Consider the following 21218-nt stretch of genomic DNA (forward strand, 5'->3'; position numbering starts at 1 on the left):
AGTGAAGGGAATATTTAAATCGGTATGGTAAATAGGTGTTGTTATGTGTGTATCGATTGTATATTTGACGATTTCTTTGTGAAGAATGCTCTGGTCTGTTACATTTACTTTTCACCCAAATGTATACTCATTCTCTTAAAAATGTACTTACATGTTGTTAAGTTTTAAAATTTTGTGCATGTTGAAATTTTAAGCTGAGATTTTGAACCAGAAAGCCTGTCTGTTAACAATTCTGATGTAACGTAATTGTACTTGAAACAGACATGGTAGATTATATACATGTACACATTTACTTACTGTCATTTGACACGTAATTGTACTCATCAAACACATTTATGTCATTTATATACTCAGATGAGTTGATTACCTTTTCCAGCACATAATCATGTCCTCGCCCAGACATGAGTTTACAACATTTTTTTGTGATCTTTGATGTATAAAGGAGGTTGTTGGTGAGCCTTTTTGGTAAGTCTTTTAAATAATGTAAATCCCTTATTTCTAGCATTAATAAGCAGAAATCAACAGAAATATTGTTATAAACTAATGACAGCAAGCCACTGACAGCTGAAGACCGGGTCAGCTATGTACATCATAACTCTGTGTTAGACCAAGTTCAATACCAGCATTATGTCAATTTGTGTAAAATGGACTTGGCAGTGGAATGTGCACATTAGTATCGTATATTTCATCTTTATGGTCATGGTTTCTTATTCATTTATGTCAATTTCAACTTTGTAGCTATCACTTAAACAGCTGAATAACCAAGCAGCAGATATTAGAGTAAGAAATGTGTCAAATTTTAAAATGAAGAACTTTGTGTCAAAGTCTTGCTTTCTGTGTATTATATACATACATTTTACATGCCTTATTTACTTGATACCTGAAAATAATGCCAGATATACATTGTACATTAAGAGGTGAAGTACATGTATTAATGACTCATCAATTGATTTCAGAACAAATCATTACAATGATAACAGTCTCAGGGCACTTACGACTATGCGGAAGCACCGGTTTCGCCAGCCCATAAGGACCAATCACATAACAATAATGACGATTAACGTCACATGATTGGCTACGCTAGGCTGACAACACATTTGCACATAATTGTAAGCGCGAATAATGAAACCAACGCAGCGAAAAATACGGGAGGCTGTATGACTTTGTGAAGCTGTAAATGGAAGGGTACAGTCAAATTTAGACAAAATTCCTTCTTGTACGGGATGTGCCAAAAAGTACCAAGTAATGAACAGGTTGTGATAGGTGATTGGTTAATCAAGGCCTAACTTATACAGCACATATATTCATTTTCTAAACACCAAAGTATAAGAATCAAAAACTTGTGGCACTACAGAAGAGGAATTGACCCTGGGTACTGGAAGGAAATCCCTTTGATTGAATGTTGAAGTGCTTGAAGGAGAGAAAGACGGTGAACATGTAGACCTGTGTCTGCAAGGTGTATAGAGTATCACAAGTGCGTATGCAGATCTTGGTGCATTTAAAGCCATATGGTGTTAAGATCACTGAAGATTGATTCAAATTTTGATGAGAAATTGGGCTAGTGTACAGTTGTCATTATATAAAATTTGTTGGGGAAATATCAATTAAGTATAAATGTAATCACAGGATTTTTTCGTCTGTGTTAATTGCACACCCTTCGTTGGTCTTTTTTCTTCTTTTTATTACGTGTGCAGATGGAAAGAGTTCAACTGATCTTAAACCCATGGCATACGTGGTTCATTTATTTGCTATCAATATTTATTTTTTGTTAGGTTTTGATGTTTTTATTTATTTTGTATCATAGCTAAACATTTTATTCATTTATTTATTTTTTTTTTTTTTGATCACATTTTTGTAAACGAAATCTGTCCAATTTGAATGATCTATGTGTCTTTGAACCATGCAATAATGTACATTCTGGTATTTTCGAAATATCCAGCGAGAACATTCAAAATGCCCCCTTTGTTTTCTAATCTCACTACAAGATTTCTGCATTATTTTGTCTCGGGATGTCTAAAACTAAATATTCCTGTGTAACAGGCGTGTTAAAAAATATGAGGTTGAGATACATTTACATTTGATATCAGCTGTTGAACTCGCCTTTTTTCCTTGTCATATTTTTCTTGAGAATAGGTTGATCCAATTTGTTTTTTCATAACACCTGTGGTAAAATACATGTATAACAAATATGGTTTTAAACCAGCATTAGAATTAAACAAGATAACATAATTATAACTACTGTGGGAAGGTGGCTGTTTTACTTTCATTATGTATGGGTTAATATATATATAAATGTACTCTTATTATCTCACATGTACATGCAGTTGAGGGATGCATTTTGTTTAAAGCAGTATTTGTGCAGTGTTATGTTAGAATAGTTAAAAAGCCTGATTTGAAATGCTGATTTCACATTTATTCACACAGTGTCTGTGTACATGTAATTTTAGCTCTCAAAAGTTACCTCATTGCAGTTCATTCTTTCTGCTTTCTTAATCATTTGATTGCTGTTTTTTTCTATAATTTAGCAGCACACTAAAGCATTATACCAAAATATTGAGCTTACGTTGTATACACATGTACTACACCAAAGAAGTACTGCCAGTTTAACCTTTACTGAACAGCATTTGCATTCATGTTTTTTCTTGATGGGTAAGAAAAGTTAGTGACAAAGCTTTAATTTCTCACAAGTAAATTGGAATTTCAGTAACAACATGCTGGTGACCTTGGGACTGCCAGAATTTGATAACTTTGCAGTCATCTTGTGTCAGGAAGTTACTCATGATCTAGTGAATGTCCACAGATTGGATGTTAGTTTTACTTGAACAGGTCTTGGAAGCCGTACTGGTATTGCGCACAATGTGCCTTATTTAACTGTGAAGTCTCACAGATGTAAGTGCATAGATATTATCTGTGCTTTATTTTCATTCATTTATGGAGGTGCATTGATGTTATCTGTGCTTTATTTTCATTCACTTGCAGATGTGCATTGATATTATCTGTGCTTTACAACCCTACACTTGTGGAGGTGCATAGATATTATCTGTGCCCTACACATCTACACTTGTGGAGGTGCATAGATATTATCTGTGCTCTACATCCCTACACTTGTGGTGGTGCAAAGATATTATCTGTGCTTCATTTCCCTGTGGAAGCGAAGATTGTGCTTTATTTCCCTACACTTGTGGAGGTGTGAAAATATTACCTGTGCTTTATTTCCCTGTGGAGGTGAAGATATTATCTGTGCTTTTTTCCCCTTCAATTATGGAGGTGCACAGATAATGGCTGTGCCTTATTACTGGGTGGAAGTGCACAGATAATACCTTTTCTTTATTTTCCCATTTTTGCAGAGGTGCATGGACATTACCTTTGCTTTATTTTCCTGCAGAAGTGCACAGATATTATCTGTGCTATATTTCCCAAACTTCCTATTTTTCCCTATATTTCCCTATCGTGGAGGTGCGTGGATCGGATCTGAGTCTATTCTGTGTGGAATGTAACCTACATTGAGGTAAAACTGCTCTGCGAACAAAAGGAATATCCTATATTTTTGACGCCATGATAGAGACAAAGATCAATGACACATTACGAACAGTTTATTTTTATGTTTTCATTTAATGGATGTATTAAGCTGCGGGCTGTGTATATGAAATAAAAAAGGTCTAAATTTATCATCTTAGTTTTCATGACATTTTTCTTATGCCAACAAAACTGCTTGGGAAGGCATGGTTGATGTGGATTTACATGTATAACATTGTCATGAGGTTGGGTTCAGCCTGCATGCGAGATATGTTCCCATATCAAGTTGTTACTTGCAGCATTTCGCAGTGACTCTTTCCTCGAAAGTGTTTGTTCACCATGGTGCTGATAAAACCTTATCTTGACATCAAACATGAGCCTACATGTATTTTTTTATTTGATTGGTGTTTTATGCCATACTCAAGAATATTTTACTTATACAACGGCGGCCAGCATCATGGTGGGAGGAAACGGGGCAGAGCCCGATGGAAACCCACGACCATCCGCAGGTGGCTGGCAGATATTCCCACGTACGGCTGGAGAGGAAGCGCGCATAAGCTGGACTTGAACTCATAGCGGTTGCATTGGTGAGAGACTCCTGGCTCATGACTGCACTAGTGCATTTACCAACTGAGTCACGGAGACCCCTGTCTACATGTACACCAGTAGTTCTAATGCCAGACTTTAATAGGCCAGGGTTTTACCACAACAGGTATTTAGGTAAAACTGGTGGCTTACGCTGGTTTCTTTTTCCCAGTAATTTAACCACCTTCAGATACATGCAAAGTTGTTGTGTACAGCATCAAACTCCAGTTTAATAGGTATTTAATGAACCGGAGTTCATGAGGACAGTATATACAACTACATGTACAGTAACTTTGGTTTATACAAAATCGGTCATGATCATATGTTTTTCTCTACCAAACTGCTGGCTGCAATCGTGTATTAAGTGAAATATTCTTGAATATGGCATAAAACTCCAGTCCAATGAATACATAAATAAAATCTGTCACTCAGCTTCAGAATGTTGCCATCAGTAATTACAGACATTAACCTGGGAAAAGACGTGTTTACAAACAACATTGTAAAAAGCTGATATGACTGAATGTTTCTTCACTACATACCATAGATACCGTACCTCTGCTATTGATAAATTACAGGACTGACAGCTACAGTCATGCTCTATAGAGAAATGCTGAGGGCTCCAAATTCCAAAACAAGGCATATTGCTGTCTATAGTTGCAGGGTGAGACTCCTAGTGTGGAACATAAATATTAGCAACATATGCAAACAGTGCTACAGAATTGCTGTATACTTTAATAGACAATGCAAGGTATTGGCTTTATTGAAAAGGGCAGAGTTAATGAACAGTTAAGGCCCTTACTATTTCTCTGCATTGTATTCTCGGGGTTAGTGAAGATTGTCAGCTTCACTCTGTAGCTCTGCGTCCATTAGCACACCACAGGAGAATTACAGTACCCTGTACATACCAAGCAATCAGGCTAGGATTGAGGTTGAAGATTCCTGGACACCACTGCTGCATGTATATACCCAGTATCAAAGGTTGCCTTCAACTGGCAGAGAGATGTTGAATCTTTCAGCCATGTTAAGATTTCTACATTCAACCATTAACACGTTGCCAAGACATTATGTTGGTGGGCCAGGTTTACCCAAGTGGATAAATGAAGAGCTAGAATTTGATCAGTTTGATTGTTGCCTTATGCCATAACCAACAATTTATCACATATCAGTCAGTTTTCTGGTGAATGAAACCAAAATATCCCAAGGTAAACCACTGACCTTTGGCAAACTACTGAGGAACATTCCCATGTGTGAATGGATGTGCACACCATATTGGTGGGAGACAAGTCGTGTCGACCACTTCATGTCACACAGAACCCTCAGAGATCGGGGGAAATCTTCAAATTCCCTATCCAAGGTCAGGATTGAACCCATGCCTTGTGTTTCCTAGAGACTGAAAGGTAAGCAGTTTAACCACTCTGCCATGACAGGCTCTCGGGAGGGATAGAATGCACTTACTTGAATAGCTGCCAGTAATAACAATTAACCAAAGCTGTGTGCTTCCTTAATTATTCTAACTGGTCACATGAAGATTACAGACTTTATAAGATCAAGTCAGATTCACATTAATATTACTTTATTTCAGTTGTGTTTTACATGTACATAAACTAGTAACAGTTACATATTACATGTACATAAACTAGTAATAGTTACAAATAACATGTACATAAACTAGTAACAGTTACATATTACATGTACATAAACTAGTAACAGTTACAAATAACATGTACATAAACTAGTAACAGTTACAAATAACATGTACATAAACTAGTAACAGTTACATATTACATGTACATAAAACTAGTAACAGTTACATATAACATGTACATAAACTAGTAACAGTTACATATTACATGTACATAAACTAGTAACAGTTACATATTACATGTACATAAACTAGTAACAGTTACATATTACATGTACATAAACTAGTAACAGTTACATATTACATGTACATAAACTAGTAACAGTTACATATTACATGTACATAAACTAGTAACAGTTACATATTACATGTACATAAACTAGTAACAGTTACATATTACATGTACATAAACTAGTAACAGTTACAAATAACATGTACATAAACTAGTAACAGTTACATATTACATGTACATAAACTAGTAACAGTTACATATCACATGTTCGTCAAATCTCCATGTTAAAAGCACCATTTGTAATATAAAAGAATTATGTTATTTCTCAACTACAAGCCATTACAAACAGATCCACAACAAGTTCCTGCTGGGTTAGAGCATTTGTCCGCTAAATGCAGGGAAACTGACCAAGTTCTGATCGGCCATCTTTGTCCAGTCTTTTCTGTGACGTAACACTGACATTGCATGCGACTGGCTATCTACAAGGAGACACTCCTGTGATCTAATCAAGGAAACCTTGAAAACAATGTTATCTGACTGTTGTTAAACGCCACACTGAAGGATTTTTCACTAAATTGGTTTGAGGAAAGCTGGCAAAACAACTAAACATTGGCAAGTTACTTACAAACTTTCCCTGTGAGACATACACATAGGCACACCCTGTCTCATACTCCTCACAGTGCATGCACCACTCTCTATGCTCTCTGTATATCACTGTAACAACTAACAAATTTTGTACAGAAATCTCGATCAATGTTAAAGTAACTCGCATCATGGTGATGAAGCAGGAGGTGATGTCAGAAAACATAAATACTCCCTTATTTCTAATAATGCCTTATATACATGATACACATGCAATCTTCTAAAGTACGCACAATATGACTAGCCAATATGTGAAACTTATTGACATATGCTGACTAAATAGAGGGTTCGCATGCCTGACGGCCAAAATATTTCAGGGACTTCTCAACTACTTTCAAATTCAAAGTACCTCAAACGACAGTCACAATCTCCGCTTTCGTGTACAAACTGCCACAACAGGCGTGGCTTGAATACTTTTTTAGGTCATTTCCTAAGCGTGGTACAGCCGTGGCATTCAACCCGTATGCAGTAACCTTCAGTTGGTGCAGACATCACTGATAATCAGATAACTCATCATTGATTCTTATAAATTTTCAGAAGTCTGTAGTGGCGCAAAACGTACATACCACTGGCGACCGCTTTAGATGCATGCCCGTTGCCAGTTGATTCACAGATTCTTACCACCAAATCACGTGACACAAACAAAATCAAGTACTTTCAAGGACCTCCACATAAAAATGGTCAAATTCAAGCACTTTGCAATCCTTGAATTACCAAAATAAAATTCAAGTACTTTCAAGGTTTTCAAGAACCCCGTGCGAACCCTGTAAATAGTTCTGCGCGAGGATACAAGAGGTGAGGCTATTCCTTAACAAGCCTACCTGCATTCCAGGCTCATCTACTGGTGGCAGTGAAGTAAAGTGAGGGTAGAGAATGGTACCTGAGCTGTAGGCTGGAAGTATGACCAAATATTGATGGAAAGCAAGTGATCATCAATAACCGTTACACTGGCTGTAATATGAACCACACAGAAGCATTCAGTGTTTGCAAAAGATGTCCAGATACATCCCTTCTAGTATCCTCTACCATGTCTATATGCCATGATACAAATCTGTCTAGCAGTCACAATAAAAAGGTTGTCAGATTGAAAAACGCAATTGTCCGTTAATACACCACATTAAAGTGAATATCTACAAAACAGCTAAACACGCCTCAGAAAATTACTTCTGTTGTACAGGCAACATACATGGAAATACAAGTAGTACTGGATAGGAGTTTGCAGATGGTCCTAGTCACTGATGGCAATGTGACTTTGGATAGAACCGGCAAAAACTTCAGCTGAGTCACATCGTAGTTTCACATACACAAGCATTTATGACTCAATGCAACAGCCGTCTTGATTTGAGTTGAGCCTTGGGCTCTCGTGTATGCTGATCTAAAAACACTGAGTCACCAAGTTTAAAAGAGTAGTGGTAATGTTGGCTGGTATTTTGAAATCTGCAGTGGCTCTTACCCTTACATCAAGCTACCTACAGGTAGGAAATATTCTGACAGTGGGAGAGGTGTTTGGGATAAATGTGTGCACAGGATATATCCTCTAGTATTTATTAATTTACTTTTGACTCGTACAGAGGCAATCAGGTTTATAAGTCCCAGAAAGTTCAGCGGTCGGAATATTCATCGCCTTTCACTAAGTGCCTTAAAAACTTCTTTAAATTAAAGCTGCAGCCAATCCAAAAAGAGCAGGATTTCAAACTGCGACCTTACTGCTCACTCCCACAACCCTGACTCCCCTTCGAATCAATAATGAAAGGTTTTTGCCACTGACCCAGTTTTTTTTTTTTCTTCTAAGGGGCCTCTGTGGCTCAGTTGGTTAGCGCGCTAGCACAGCGTAATGACCCAGAAGCCTCTCACCAATGTGGTCGCTGTGAGTTCAAGTCCAGCTCATGCTGGCTTCCTCTCCGGCCGTAAGTGGGAAGGTCTGCCAGCAACCTGCGGATGGTCGTGGGTTTCCCCCGGGTTGTGCCTGGTTTCCACGCACATTAAAAATGCTGGCCGCCGTCGTATAAGTGAAATATTCTTGAGTACGGCGTAAAACACCAATCAAATCAATAAAAAAAAATTGTTTATTTTTTTCTAAGACAGAGCCATGCGTTTGGACGGTGATAGGAAAACCTCTCCTGTTGATCTTCATAAGGTATATGCCATCCACCAGAGTCCTGCTGAGCCACTGTCTCAAAGCGTCTTGGCATCTGGAAAATGAAACATCAGAAACTGTTTTTCAAAACAATGAGTCTTCTAAATAATTTTCATTAATAACTGGACTGATTAAGTTTCAAGATGATTCAAATTATTATTCAGACTATCTGCTACATTTCACCTGGGGCCTCCGTGGCTCAGTTGGTTAGCGTGCTAGCACAGCGTAATGACCCAGGAGTCTCTCACCAATGCGGTCGCTGTGAGTTCAAGTCCAGCTCATGCTGGCTTCCTCTCTGGCCGTAAGTGGGAAGGTCTGTCAGCAACCTATGGATGATCGTGGGTCTCCCCCCGAGCTCTGACCGGTTTCCTCCCACCATAATGCTGGCCGCCGTTGTATAAGTGCGTAAAACACCAATCAAATAAATAAATAAATAAATACATTTCACCTGGGATACTGTATCCCAGATTCCACGCATGAATAAAATCTCTCAAGACTTCTTGTATATTAAACACAGGGCTTGTACCCAAATTCAGTTGATTACAAGCTCTCATCACAAACTCACGAGTTGATGAGACTGATTCATCATATAAACTGATTCGTCATATGAACTCATAATGATTCATCTTATAAACAGATTCATCATATAAACGGATTCGTCATATATTCTCATAATGATTCATCTTATAAACAGATTCATACATATGAACTCATAATGATTCATCATATAAACAGATTCATCATATGAACTTGTAATGATTCATCATATAAACAGATTCATCATATGAACTCATAATGATTCATCATATAAACAGATTCATCATATGAACTCATAATGATTCATCATATAAACAGATTCATACATATGAACTCATAATGATTCATCATATAAACTGATTCGTCATATGAACTCATAATGATTCATCTTATAAACAGATTCATCATATAAACAGGTATTAAATGAAATGCCAGGAACTGATCTTCCCTTAGCCCTCTATAAAGGAAAGCCCATCTAGCCCTGCCCTCTATCTGCAGGTCACCAACACAAGTATCTGGTATTGTTTTCCAGTAGGTAAAACTCAAGAATATTTCACTTTAACAACGTCTCTAACATTATGGTGGTTGGAAACTCATGACCATCTTCAGGTTGCTCGAAGATATTCCCTTTGTAGCAGCACCGAGAACCCCTATTTCAGGGTCACACTGGTCACAGTGCATTTGATGCAGTTTTACATGTCAGACGCTCTTGTGGGGATTTACTAGTAATTTAAAATTTCATTCCAGTGCTTTTGTCTTGGCACTCAGAAACGCTCACATATAAAACGTGTGAAATGTTCACTACTTCAACCATGAAGGTTCAAAAAACTGAGCAAATACGGCATGGTAAACAATTTGACACTTCACTTTCAATTCAAGTTAACATCTGTTGGTTTACTCATAGCCATAAAGAGCCAAACTACATTAAGGTGGACAAGCAAGACTGACTGTCTAAACATATTCCTATCATCTTACACGCATGTGGACGTAGTTGGTCTTCTTATTCACGGCATCAACATACACCTGATGACCTCTTTGCCACTGTGCAAACACCTGGCCCAGTCTGGGGCCCAGCAGGAACCTGTGGTCCCTCATCTCATCACTGGACACAATCAGAGTCTGGGGGCCACTGTACAGGGCAGCATACAGCAGGAACGGATCATCAGCAGATCTAAGGGGATGGTAGGGGTGAGAGGGGATAAGCGGAGTAAATCAATTATCTCATAAGCAGAAATTTGGATCATTAAATTGAGAATTTATTTCCTGCATTCCACAATGCGAAAAAAATATCCGCGGAGTTCAAGCAGATGATTATGAGTCATAAAGCAGGACCACATGGCCAAAATTTTGTGGATTATACATCACATAAACTGTCCACTGCACTTTATACAATGATAATTCCACATTGATAATTCCACATTGATAATTCCACACTGATAATTCCACACTGACAATTCCACATCTCTATCCACGTGGTCCTTCCTATGTCAATTCACAATACATAATAACAATATATTAACAAATGCAGATCAATTCAACAAAAAATTATCTTTTTATGGACTCACTGGTTTTCGGCAAAAAAAATGTCTGCTTTTTGCTTAATGGCCGCCATCTCCTTCTGCGGCCAGTTAGACATGTGCTTCCTTCCTAGCACCAACACTTTCTTCCCTCTCTTCCAGAAAAAGTCTACAGCACTGTGTAGCTGAAAATGCACACAAAAAGCAGTGGGACACATGATCTCATACTAGATACTCGATATGGCAATGACTGTCCTCCCTACAGCTTCTATGTATCATGTACATGTATCTTGTCGAGGATATTGAACACTGATTACCACAACTACTGATCAAGTGAGAGGTGGAAATGATAACCATTGAAACGCAAATGTTTACAGTTTGAAAATATTATGATTTTGTGCATTTGAAGCTTTTCATGCTGCAAGTTTGTAGCTGTAAGCCCACTGACATGAGATTGGAACGTCATAAAACAAAATGTTTCCCTTTTGAACATCATGATGTTTGGGTGTTTAACATGGACAGCATTTGATCCTGCTGACTGTATTGTATGTAAATCAGAAATGACACAACATGGGTGTCTGATGCGCACATGTATATCTTATCTCAAAATTATGTATCAGTTGTTCATGTGGTAAGAGCCAGAGAGATGATTTCATCAAAACTGCTGTTACACGTATTTATCCTACGAGCTTAGTTTTGACTAACTGCCATGGAGGTAGCAACTTAAACAAATGCATGTAGGAATGTCAACATACAATGTCAGCTTAGGTAAAATGTCAACACAGTATGGGCATATGAAAGAGAATGTCAACATACAAGGTCAGCTTAGGTAAAATGTCAACATAGTATGGGCGTAAGAAAGCGCATGTCCACATACAATGTCAGCTTAAGTAAAATGTCAACTTAGTATGGACATATGAAAGAGAATGTCAACATACAATGTCAGCTTAGGTAAAATGTCAACATAGTATGGGCATATGAAAGAGAATGTCAACATACAATATCAGCTTAGGTAAGATGTCAGGTTAGGTATAATGTCAACATAGTATGGGCGTATGAAAGAGGCAGACACACATTCCATTATGAAAGGGTGCAACTGTAATCCGTATATGATATACAACTTCTCTTATTTATAGATTGTTATTCTCAGCCATTATGGTTAGAGCCAGACCAGAAGAAAATTTAATCTTGATGTGCACACAAATGCTTTTATGTTATTTATCTAAATAATGTTTGACTATGAGAATTGTTTTAATTTAATGAGTGTGAGGAGATTTGATAATAGGTGTAAATACAAAAATACGAATCCAAGGCTGTAAGTAGGCAGATGTCATTAGCAGGCATTAATTTTTGTCATGTTGTTCATCTAAATAGATACTTATACATGTACATTTAAATTGTGAGAAACGTGCAGAATCTACACCGGAAAGCTGGTGCCCCATGTGAAAGTTTTAATGCATATAAATAGTAAACTGATTTAGTAGGTTCCATGTTAGTGGCTTTAAAGATGTAAAACTCCCATGTCCACTTGTCATAGGATGTCCAAAAGTTATGAACTGGATAGTATAATTATAATTATCGATTATAATAGATTCTACTAAATATTGCAAGAAGCTATTATTCAAAGAAGCTTTGCAGTCTGGGAGCCACTTGTCTACACTAAACAGTGTAGTCAATAGTTTTCTTTTGTTTTGTTTAGCTGGACAACTGTGAACTGTTGCCAACTGCATTTCCATACCTGTCCCTGTTACCAGGAAAAGTGAGGTACATCAAATTCACTTTTGAAGTTTCATGCAGATTAGATTACACTCAAAAGTCAAAACAAAATGTCTCATGACAATGGCCACAGATGCTTATCATGCCATCCACATTCCATCATTATATTGTGTTTGTACACCTACCACTTCGGTCTTTTTCTGCGAGGAAGCCTTGGCACAATGGCCGAGGACAATGTTGAGAGAGTCCAGCACGACATCGCATGATCCAATGTCCTCTAGAAAACTGGAGAACCTCTTCAGCTCTTTAGGGGTGGACTTTAAAAACACGTCCCCTCGGATGACTGCTCGCTCCAGGAACTTGTCCCGAAGCTCTTTAAACTGCTCTCCACTCAGCGCAAAGGCAGGGGCTTGACACCCACAACTATTACACACGCCCCTGACAAGAAATCATTTACACTTGTTATTAGGGGTTCATTTTTCTTCTACATTTTGGGGCTTGTTAAAAAAATTGGATCAATCATTCAAAACATTCTATTCTTGATAATGACAGCATGTGAACAGAACTCTTTAATAGCAAAGTAGCAAAATATTCAAGGTTTTTAACTCCACTAACATTTACTGTAAATCTTCAACTTTTTCAACCGCTAAAGCACTTTTCAGTGGTATTTAGGCACCCAATTATTATCAAAATGATGCTAAAATGGTTCCTTTATGTCACTATGTCACTGTGACTCCACACCCCGTAGTTCGCTCAGAATGTTTTAAAATACTGTTTGCAGAGGCGCTTGAAAAGGTTGAAGAGTTAGGGCACCATTTTTCATTAATCCTCTTACATGTACCACAAGAAGCTTAAGCAAATTAAGAACCATTCTGCATTGTGGATCTTACTCTACAGAGAAGAACCATTATCACCATAAAACATGGTGGCCATGTTTAATGTTTAACCATGCAGGTAGAACATTTATACCGCCTTGGTTTAACCCTCAAAAAAAAAAAAAACTTTGGGCAAATGTTCTTGCAAAGACTGTAATACCAAAATCAAAGTTACATATAATCTATTAACCGCAATTCCTTAGTCAGTCAAAAACAGGACCATGAGAATACCTACACGCATATGAAGCCAGGTAATCACTGCATTTAACCCGAAATTAAGCTTTTTTTCAAAGGACAGATTTTTTTTTATTCTGACTAATGCATCCATCTTATAGGGCCACAAAGAGTTTTTTGTGAAGTTTGATTGTTTGTAGTGTTGGCCTGAAATGCATCCCTTCAGGGCCATTACATGATTCTGAAAATGCATTTTTACAGGCCAAACTTTAGGAGAAATACAATAACTTTCTTTATCTTTACCTTGAATCCATCTGTGCATAAGAAACTCTCCATCCATCTCTAGGTAGTGAACACATGTGAGTAAAAGTGAAAAGAAAACTTTAAAAAGCAAAAAAAAGTTCTGAAAAGAAGTTTTAGAAGGAACACAGAGACATATATTTTACACACATGTACCTGGCCATTTGTAAAACCTTCGCTTTTATGTATGCTAAATTACATTAAGTATTTCACACACAAATAAGTGTGTCAAAGCAAACCTCAAAACATCTTTCTAAGATCAGATGATACCACTCTCGAAATTAAGTCTTGGGCAAAATTGTAGGCACATTTACCATATTTATCTTGCTGGAAACTTTTTTGAATTGGTATAATTTAAGATGTAAGATAAAATGAATCCATTTAGTTCATCATTTTCTTTAGTATAGTTTAATAATACCGGTGCCAATAATCTGATAAATTAAGCACAGCCTTCAGTTACATCAAACAATTATATCAAATGTGAAACAGACCTGGATCAAAATAATGCTGAAGAATGTACTTTAAGTATGAAAAACTAAATCTATCATTATTTTTCTTCCACTTTCACTCTGAATAAAGTTAAAGTACATCGACATACCTCTTGCAAAGTTGCGCTAATCTTTGTACCACTTCTGTAGATGGGAACCACTCATATTTTCTCAAGAACTCAAATAAAACCTGAAAATTAAAGTTTTCATTCTCTGCACAAGCTTCCGCCATCTTAATGAAAACACTACTCTGTGGAATGCGCAAAGTTTCACCCAAAATGTCGAGCATTTCCATGATGACACCGATATCCTTTTCACGCAAAGCTGCCAAAATAATGGGTGAGAAATATCCACTGCCAGGTTGTTGTGTTAACTTAGCCATCTCCAAAAGTGGTATTGCCTCTTTCCAGCGATCTGTTCCGGACAGTCCTTGAATCAGCAGTTTGCAGGAGCTGCTATCAAATACATCAAACTTTTCTAGCAGCTTGTCATAAGAGTCCAGCACTAAATCCTGAAAGTCTTTTCCCCCATGCCAACCACATAGCGCAATGAAGGACGTCCATGTAACTAACTTGGGTGATCTCCCTTGGCTCTCTATGTGTTTCATCAGGGCCACTCCACTGTGCACTGCCTCATGATAGTACAGCATATTCATGCAAACGCCTTCCCAGAGTTCACTAAGGTCCATGCCCTCTGACAACACTTTTTGTTCAAATCTCTCCCAGTCACTCACACTCCAGCTGAAGTTGTTTCCCGCTGCTAACTCTGTATCAAAATCCTCTAAAACACTACTTCCAAATATTTTTCTGGGTTTCCTGTTTTCACTGGAGACTTCAGTCTTTGTGTATCCATTAAGATCAGAATTGCCATCATGGTTAACTTCAGAATCCCACCACCTTAAATCATTATTTAAATGTCTCTGTGACAAGACATTTCCAGCATTGTCTGATCCCAGTACAGACAATGGGTGTTTGATTCCTGAAGTCACATGAAACCTTAGCTGTTCTGTGTCATTCATGAACTTAAATAGTTCAAGTTTCTTACAGAATCTTACTCCACAGAGTTTCCTGATGACTACAGCTCTCAACGCCCTGCATACCAAGTGAGACATGGCCGTTTTCCCACAGTCTCAGAATAACACTGTTCAGTAGTTAGTATATATCACTTTCTGATAAAGAGCTTCATCTCAAATGTCACCTCTAATCATTAATCTGCCAATATGTTCAAATCAATTCTGAACAGACTAAGTGAGTCAAAATAACATCCTATAAGTAAATACCTGAAACAGAGTAACTGAGCTATTAACATATGTACTTGACAGGTGGAATTCTGAACACAGACTTGGTAGCAAAGCTACACTACCAAAGAGCTCGTCTGTATGAATTATGCAAAACTTTAGATCAATACAAAATGAACTTGGCCGGTTAATTTAGTAATTTACAGCAAATCATATACAAAGAGAGCGTCAGCCATGGAACATCCCTCTAGTATCACTGTGCTGTAATTGTATGCACGTAAAACTTCAGGTCAATACTTTTTCAGACACTACCCTTAACGTTTACCATAACATTTATTCTAATAAACAACACTAAGTCATGAATTTTGTAACTTCAGGTCACTAATATGCATAGAGCAACTCCATGATGACACAACCACTTTGTGTGCTTTAATTGTATAGAAAACCTGAGTTCAATACACGCTGGACTTATAAGGCACCACCCTTAATATTTAGTTTAACTCTGCTTTCGCTGCTATTGGATATCCACACTGGGGGAATGACATAAACTAAACCTGTACGTGTACAGGAGAGCCAAACACAGAATTGTGATCTACAACTAACAGTAATTTCTATAAGTATATATGTCATGTATACGGATAATCAAACTCGATGTGAATGTACTCTCCTTTCTTATTAAGGAAAACTTATAACCACTTTCAAGTACAGTATATGGTAAATACATAGTACACAATCCTTTTATACCTTTATTTTTAAAATTTGTATGTTAATTTAGATTCTGACAACACACTGAGTCTGAGAGGCACCTACACTATATACACATGTAGGCTTAGCTATACTGTGTGTTCAGGAAAAGCTGATAATGAATCATGCACATACATGCATCACATGGTAGATATCAGACGGTAGACATCACAATAACACGCACTTTGAGTGTTTGACATCAATTACGAAAAAAGTTACACGAATTTTGACTTACAAAGCTGTGTGAAATTATGGCCTGTGTAAAAAGTATTCACATGTCACAAAGACTCACTTGAAATGCATGAATTCGGGGCTGGTGTGCCATTACTATATGGCATATATGTGAGGGATTGTACCGGTACATTTTGTATTTTGGACTGCAGGCATCGTTTGGAAAGCACTTAACGGGCTAGGCTTGAAACCGTACCATGTACCATTTACCCTTAGTTGCCGCTGTGCCTATAACACTCAATCACCTCTGTCATGCCAGCACTGCAGTAGAAAGGAGTTGAAAATGAAATAGCCGCCTGAGGCTTGTCTTGCTAGACTACATATACAAGATATTTACATATAAATACCTTGAAAATGCAAGATAGGAAAGAGCCTCTCCCAAAAATTAAGCTGTTTTAAAGCTAAAGACATTCACAGTTTGACATGTTAGCATAAATGTGCACTTCCAGAAAGCGGTAACCATGTTCTGTTCTCTTATTTATCTCATGGACAGCTGTAATGACAGATTTCGCGCACATACTGTGTATCTCATGTTTATGACACTTCATTCTGGTCAGGCAAAACTTACACGAAATAAAAAGCGCCAATGTTTATTCGTCTGCGCAATGGCACACTATCCCTTGGTCTCATAATTCCGTTTTATGACTGTATCTCGCACCTCAACACGTTTTTAGCGGTACAACGCGAAAGAGCTGTTCAAGGGAGATAATATAACCTAATCGTCGACCGCGGTCAACCATGGAAATCAATGAAATCAGTAAAAACTGAGCTACAATCAAGACGTTTGTTAGCACGTGTATATCGTTAATATGTGGGGACGATTAAAGTGTTTGTGAAATTTTCAGGTGATATTCACGTTCACTGGAAGGCTCCCCGTGTTCCCATTTGTTTACCTCAGCGATCACTAAACCCTTGCGCGCCACTACTCCAACAAAATCAAGACTAGGACTAAAAGTACTAACGGGCGGGAACCAAACACTGCGTACTCGTAGACCTTTTCGTTCGGCTAACATTTAAAGGCTCCTTAGTTAAAACTTTAATTCAAAAGTAGAAAACACGTGATACTTTTTCTGTTCCAGACTACTCCGTTACCTGAAAAATAACAAAAAACACCCATCCTGTTGCATGCTTTATATAAAGAGAAGAGGTCGCTACATGGCACAATAACTTATATACAGCACATGTTCATGAATTAGCTGGGTCTATAGGCGTCCACGGTTATACCGATCGTACACACTCTGCTGTTTCCGTGAATACGGCCAAAACATTTACAAGCCATGCCAAAATTACGCATATTTTCGTAAAACTGGGGATGCAAATAAAACCTTTGGCACGCTTTCTCTGTATTACAAAATGTGTAGGCCTACATTTTCAGTATATAAGCACGGGTGATACGTAAACAATAGTTATATGTGTATAATCAATAACCTCTCTTTTGTCAATTCGGCGTATTTTCATAAAACTATAATGTTATCAAAACTTGAACAATATTGTTTATCGATGAGTGCAAAGAAACCTTTAGCATACTCTTTCAATATTACCTCCATGCCGTAACTAATTGTGTGACAAGACGGCTTGTTAGTTCTCAGGTAACGGCCTATAGCTTGGATCCGAAAAAGTGACACAACCTTTTTTTTTTTCTTTTACCCTTCACTGGTGACATACATACAATCATCTGGACCTTGTCCGTTTCCATTTTAAGTTATAGTCTTGCTTTTGCGTGAGTAGTGGCGCGCAGGAGGGGCGCTGTGGTATACGGTCGCTGTAAAGGGTGGCAAGCTTCTCTCCAGTCGCACGTGCTAACGGCGTTGCCATGCTAAATCGTCATTATGCCTCCATGGCAACGTCAGTGAGGTCATGTCTCATCCACCGCGCGCTAGCAGGATTGTTTTCAGAATAAGTCAGCTGGGGATGTGACGGAAGCCTGCGCTGATTATTGCAACCTAGTAAACCAGCTCTTGGACTGACAACAGTGAACAGGAGAATCGAACTTACGTAAGTGTAGAGTATTATAAAAATCGATGTGTAATGTCTAAGGTCTGTTAAACTGCAACAGCGTTAAGACCACAGGTTCACGCAGCGGATAAGTAAATGACATCGCCTACATCACAGATTTAAAATAGAATGCAAGATGACTAACCTGTAAAACAGCGAACTATCTGTAAATAACATAATAAGTAGGCCTACTATGCCAAAAAAAAAGCAGATGAAAAAATTCATTTGTGGAGACTTATAAAGACGAATTAGCTTAAATAAATGTGAAGCAGCTAGAATCATTCGTAGAAAGTAGAATGAAATTTCTGCATTTAATTTGTTTTAATATGATTTAATTATTGTACTTATTATGTTACTTTCATGATTTCTTACTTGTCAGTCGTGTTGCAAACTAATCTCTGTGAAAGAATAGCCTGAGCACCAGTATCAGTCTTCAATGTAAAATTTTCTTAACATAGATTTTAACGACTGACTGAAAAACAGTGGAGTGAAGGAATCATCACTGGTAGTGAATTGATGAGCCCACACATTTATTCTGCAATTTGCACAACAACTACAGTATATACTGGTGATAAATTTTATGACCTATTGTATATGTAATTAATTTTATATGAATGGTTTGTCAGGTACCTGACAAAGAACTGTACATCTTCCTTTCTCTACCCATAAACCTCACCATCATTGCAGACGGAGTGCATATGCATGTACATTGTATTAAAGTGAAATATGTTGGAGTAAGCCTATATTGGTGTGCCCCAGTAAAATAATTTGAAAGACTTTTTCTCATATTTAATCATTAAATAGTGTTAGCTTGCTACATGTATATCTTATATGAAATGAAAATTAAATTGCAGCATTATAGAGGCTATACCAGGGATTTTGGGGAAAAAATTGATCAACACAAATTAAAAAAATTTATTATTTTAATAATAACAATTACTTTTCACATATTATTAGCCTCATTGGTGCATAATATCATTTCAAAACTGGTAATAATAAGGTTCCTAAAATTTAAGAAGGGGGTGGTATTACTTTTTTATGAATCATTTTAGCACCATAAATAGCACAGGTACGAGTCTGAAATATACTGAAAGGTAATAATTTGAACTATTCTTGTTTTTTTTTTTTTTTTTTTTTTTTGATTGGTGTTTTACGCCGTACTCAAGAATATTTCACTTATATGACGGCGGCCAGCATTATGGTGGGTGGAAACCGGGCAGAGCCCGGGGGAAACCCACGACCATCCGCAGGTTGCTGGCAGACCTTCTCACGTACGGCCGCCAGCATGAGCTGGACTTGAACTCACAGCGACCGCATTGGTGAGAGACTCCTGGGTCATTACGCTGCGCTAGCGCTTTAACCGACTGAGCCACGGAGGCCCCTGAACTATTCTTGTTAACTATAGAGAAAATTTGATTGAGTTGGCACATATAGATATCTCTATAATCATGGTTACAACATTAACCAATCAGTGACTTTGAATGTTGTAGCTATTCTTGTCACAATGTCTGGTAGTAATGGGAGACAAGTGGCCATGGACGAGTCAAGGGCTGTAGGTGAGGCACGAGAATCGTGGTGCGCTGTGGAGAGACAGAAAGAGGAGAGCTGGTGCAGAAAGACACGGCGTCATAACAAAGACCAGTACAACAGCACCGTGTTTAACAAACATGCCCCCATCACTGAACCACGCTGCACATTTGAAGTCAACGAACCGACCCACAAAGAAAGGCGTCATTTCCCAGCCAAATGTAAGTCGACGATCTGTGACGATTCAGTTGTTTCTCCAAAAAATAAATATTTTTTGCTTGAATGTTAAAGGTATGGTGCTGTAAAGTATTAAACCAATCATAATATAAGTCACTTGAACTTTGACAAGGTCTGTGAAGAGTAGACTGTGGTTGTTTGGCTAACTTGCTTGCCTTTCAATCACTTATTGTCAGGGTGTGGGTTCTATCATGAATATTCTATTCTTGGACCAGAAATTTGAAAATTCGCCTGCTTTCATTGCTGTTGGGGCCATGGAGGCAATAAACTGTTAAGGTACTATCAAATTGTGTCGAAACTCACCAAAAAGTACACTGTACCATACAATCTGTGAACAACACTGACCAGTTTTGTTCTTTTCATCCTTTCAGACTCTTGCCAACTGAAGATTTAACTGAAAGTAACATTTGTCTTTTGCTGAATAGATGAATTAATCATGTGTGCATAAAATGGGAATGATGCAGTACAAATAATTAAAGATGTTTATGGGTATGAAGACAGTATTATTAATGTTTGCAATTTTTTTGCAATTTTACACACCCATCAGTATTAATATTTGTTTAGGATATTTAAACTTTATACACAAGTGTTACAATGTTTTACCTAACACGTGCTCAGTATATGGATTTTAAGGACATGTCCTTTTTCATCATTAAATATCAATATTGTTAATGTTTGCCTCTCCAGTATTATATAAGTATTTATTTTTGTTTTTGGTATGAACACGTACATGGATCACCCCATAGTATTCCTAATGGTTGTGCTCTGATCACCTGCATGTGTTCATAATGAATGAGATTAAAGCACACACACACACACTACATACAGGTATACAACTACAGGTGTACAACTGTAGTTTGTGTCTCTACAATCATAGGTATTTAAC

The 21218-nt window shown here is 37.6% G+C and overlaps 2 protein-coding genes across 2 annotated transcripts; one reads left to right on the forward strand and one right to left on the reverse strand.

Moving 5' to 3' along the window:
- Positions 1 to 8682: 8682 nt before the first annotated feature.
- LOC135468954 (mitochondrial ribonuclease P catalytic subunit-like) lies at positions 8683 to 15666 on the reverse strand. The gene is made up of 6 exons (XM_064747446.1): positions 14472 to 15666; positions 13877 to 13915; positions 12710 to 12962; positions 10857 to 10993; positions 10267 to 10462; positions 8683 to 8809 (listed from the first exon to the last, which is right to left on the reverse strand). The coding sequence occupies exons 1-6, from the start codon at positions 15470 to 15472 to the stop codon at positions 8684 to 8686; spliced, it is 1752 nt and encodes a 583-aa protein (XP_064603516.1). The 5' UTR covers positions 15473 to 15666; the 3' UTR covers position 8683.
- Positions 15667 to 18432: 2766 nt separating this feature from the next.
- On the forward strand, positions 18433 to 21155 carry LOC135469198 (protein SPATA45 homolog). The gene is made up of 3 exons (XM_064747746.1): positions 18433 to 18568; positions 20059 to 20316; positions 20704 to 21155. Exons 2-3 carry the CDS (start codon positions 20073 to 20075, stop codon positions 20724 to 20726), a joined length of 267 nt encoding a protein of 88 aa, XP_064603816.1. The 5' UTR covers positions 18433 to 18568; positions 20059 to 20072; the 3' UTR covers positions 20727 to 21155.
- Positions 21156 to 21218: the final 63 nt, after the last annotated feature.

This window comes from Liolophura sinensis, chromosome 6 (genome assembly GCF_032854445.1).
Source record: "Liolophura sinensis isolate JHLJ2023 chromosome 6, CUHK_Ljap_v2, whole genome shotgun sequence".
In the NCBI taxonomy this organism is placed as follows: domain Eukaryota; kingdom Metazoa; phylum Mollusca; class Polyplacophora; order Chitonida; family Chitonidae; genus Liolophura; species Liolophura sinensis.

Bases quoted from the DNA above. Each gene is read 5' to 3' on its own strand.
- LOC135468954 (XM_064747446.1), bottom strand. From the start codon at position 15,472: ATGTCTCACTTGGTATGCAGGGCGTTGAGAGCTGTAGTCATCAGGAAA. The intron at 12,963-13,876 runs GTAAAGATAAAG...ATTTCTTGTCAG, and splicing joins TATGCACAGATGGATTCAAG to GGGCGTGTGTAATAGTTGTG. The intron at 10,463-10,856 runs GTGAGTCCATAA...CCATCCCCTTAG, and splicing joins ATTTTTTTTGCCGAAAACCA to ATCTGCTGATGATCCGTTCC.
- LOC135469198 (XM_064747746.1), top strand. From the start codon at position 20,073: ATGTCTGGTAGTAATGGGAGACAAGTGGCCATGGACGAGTCAAGGGCT. The intron at 20,317-20,703 runs GTAAGTCGACGA...TCATCCTTTCAG, and splicing joins GCGTCATTTCCCAGCCAAAT to ACTCTTGCCAACTGAAGATT.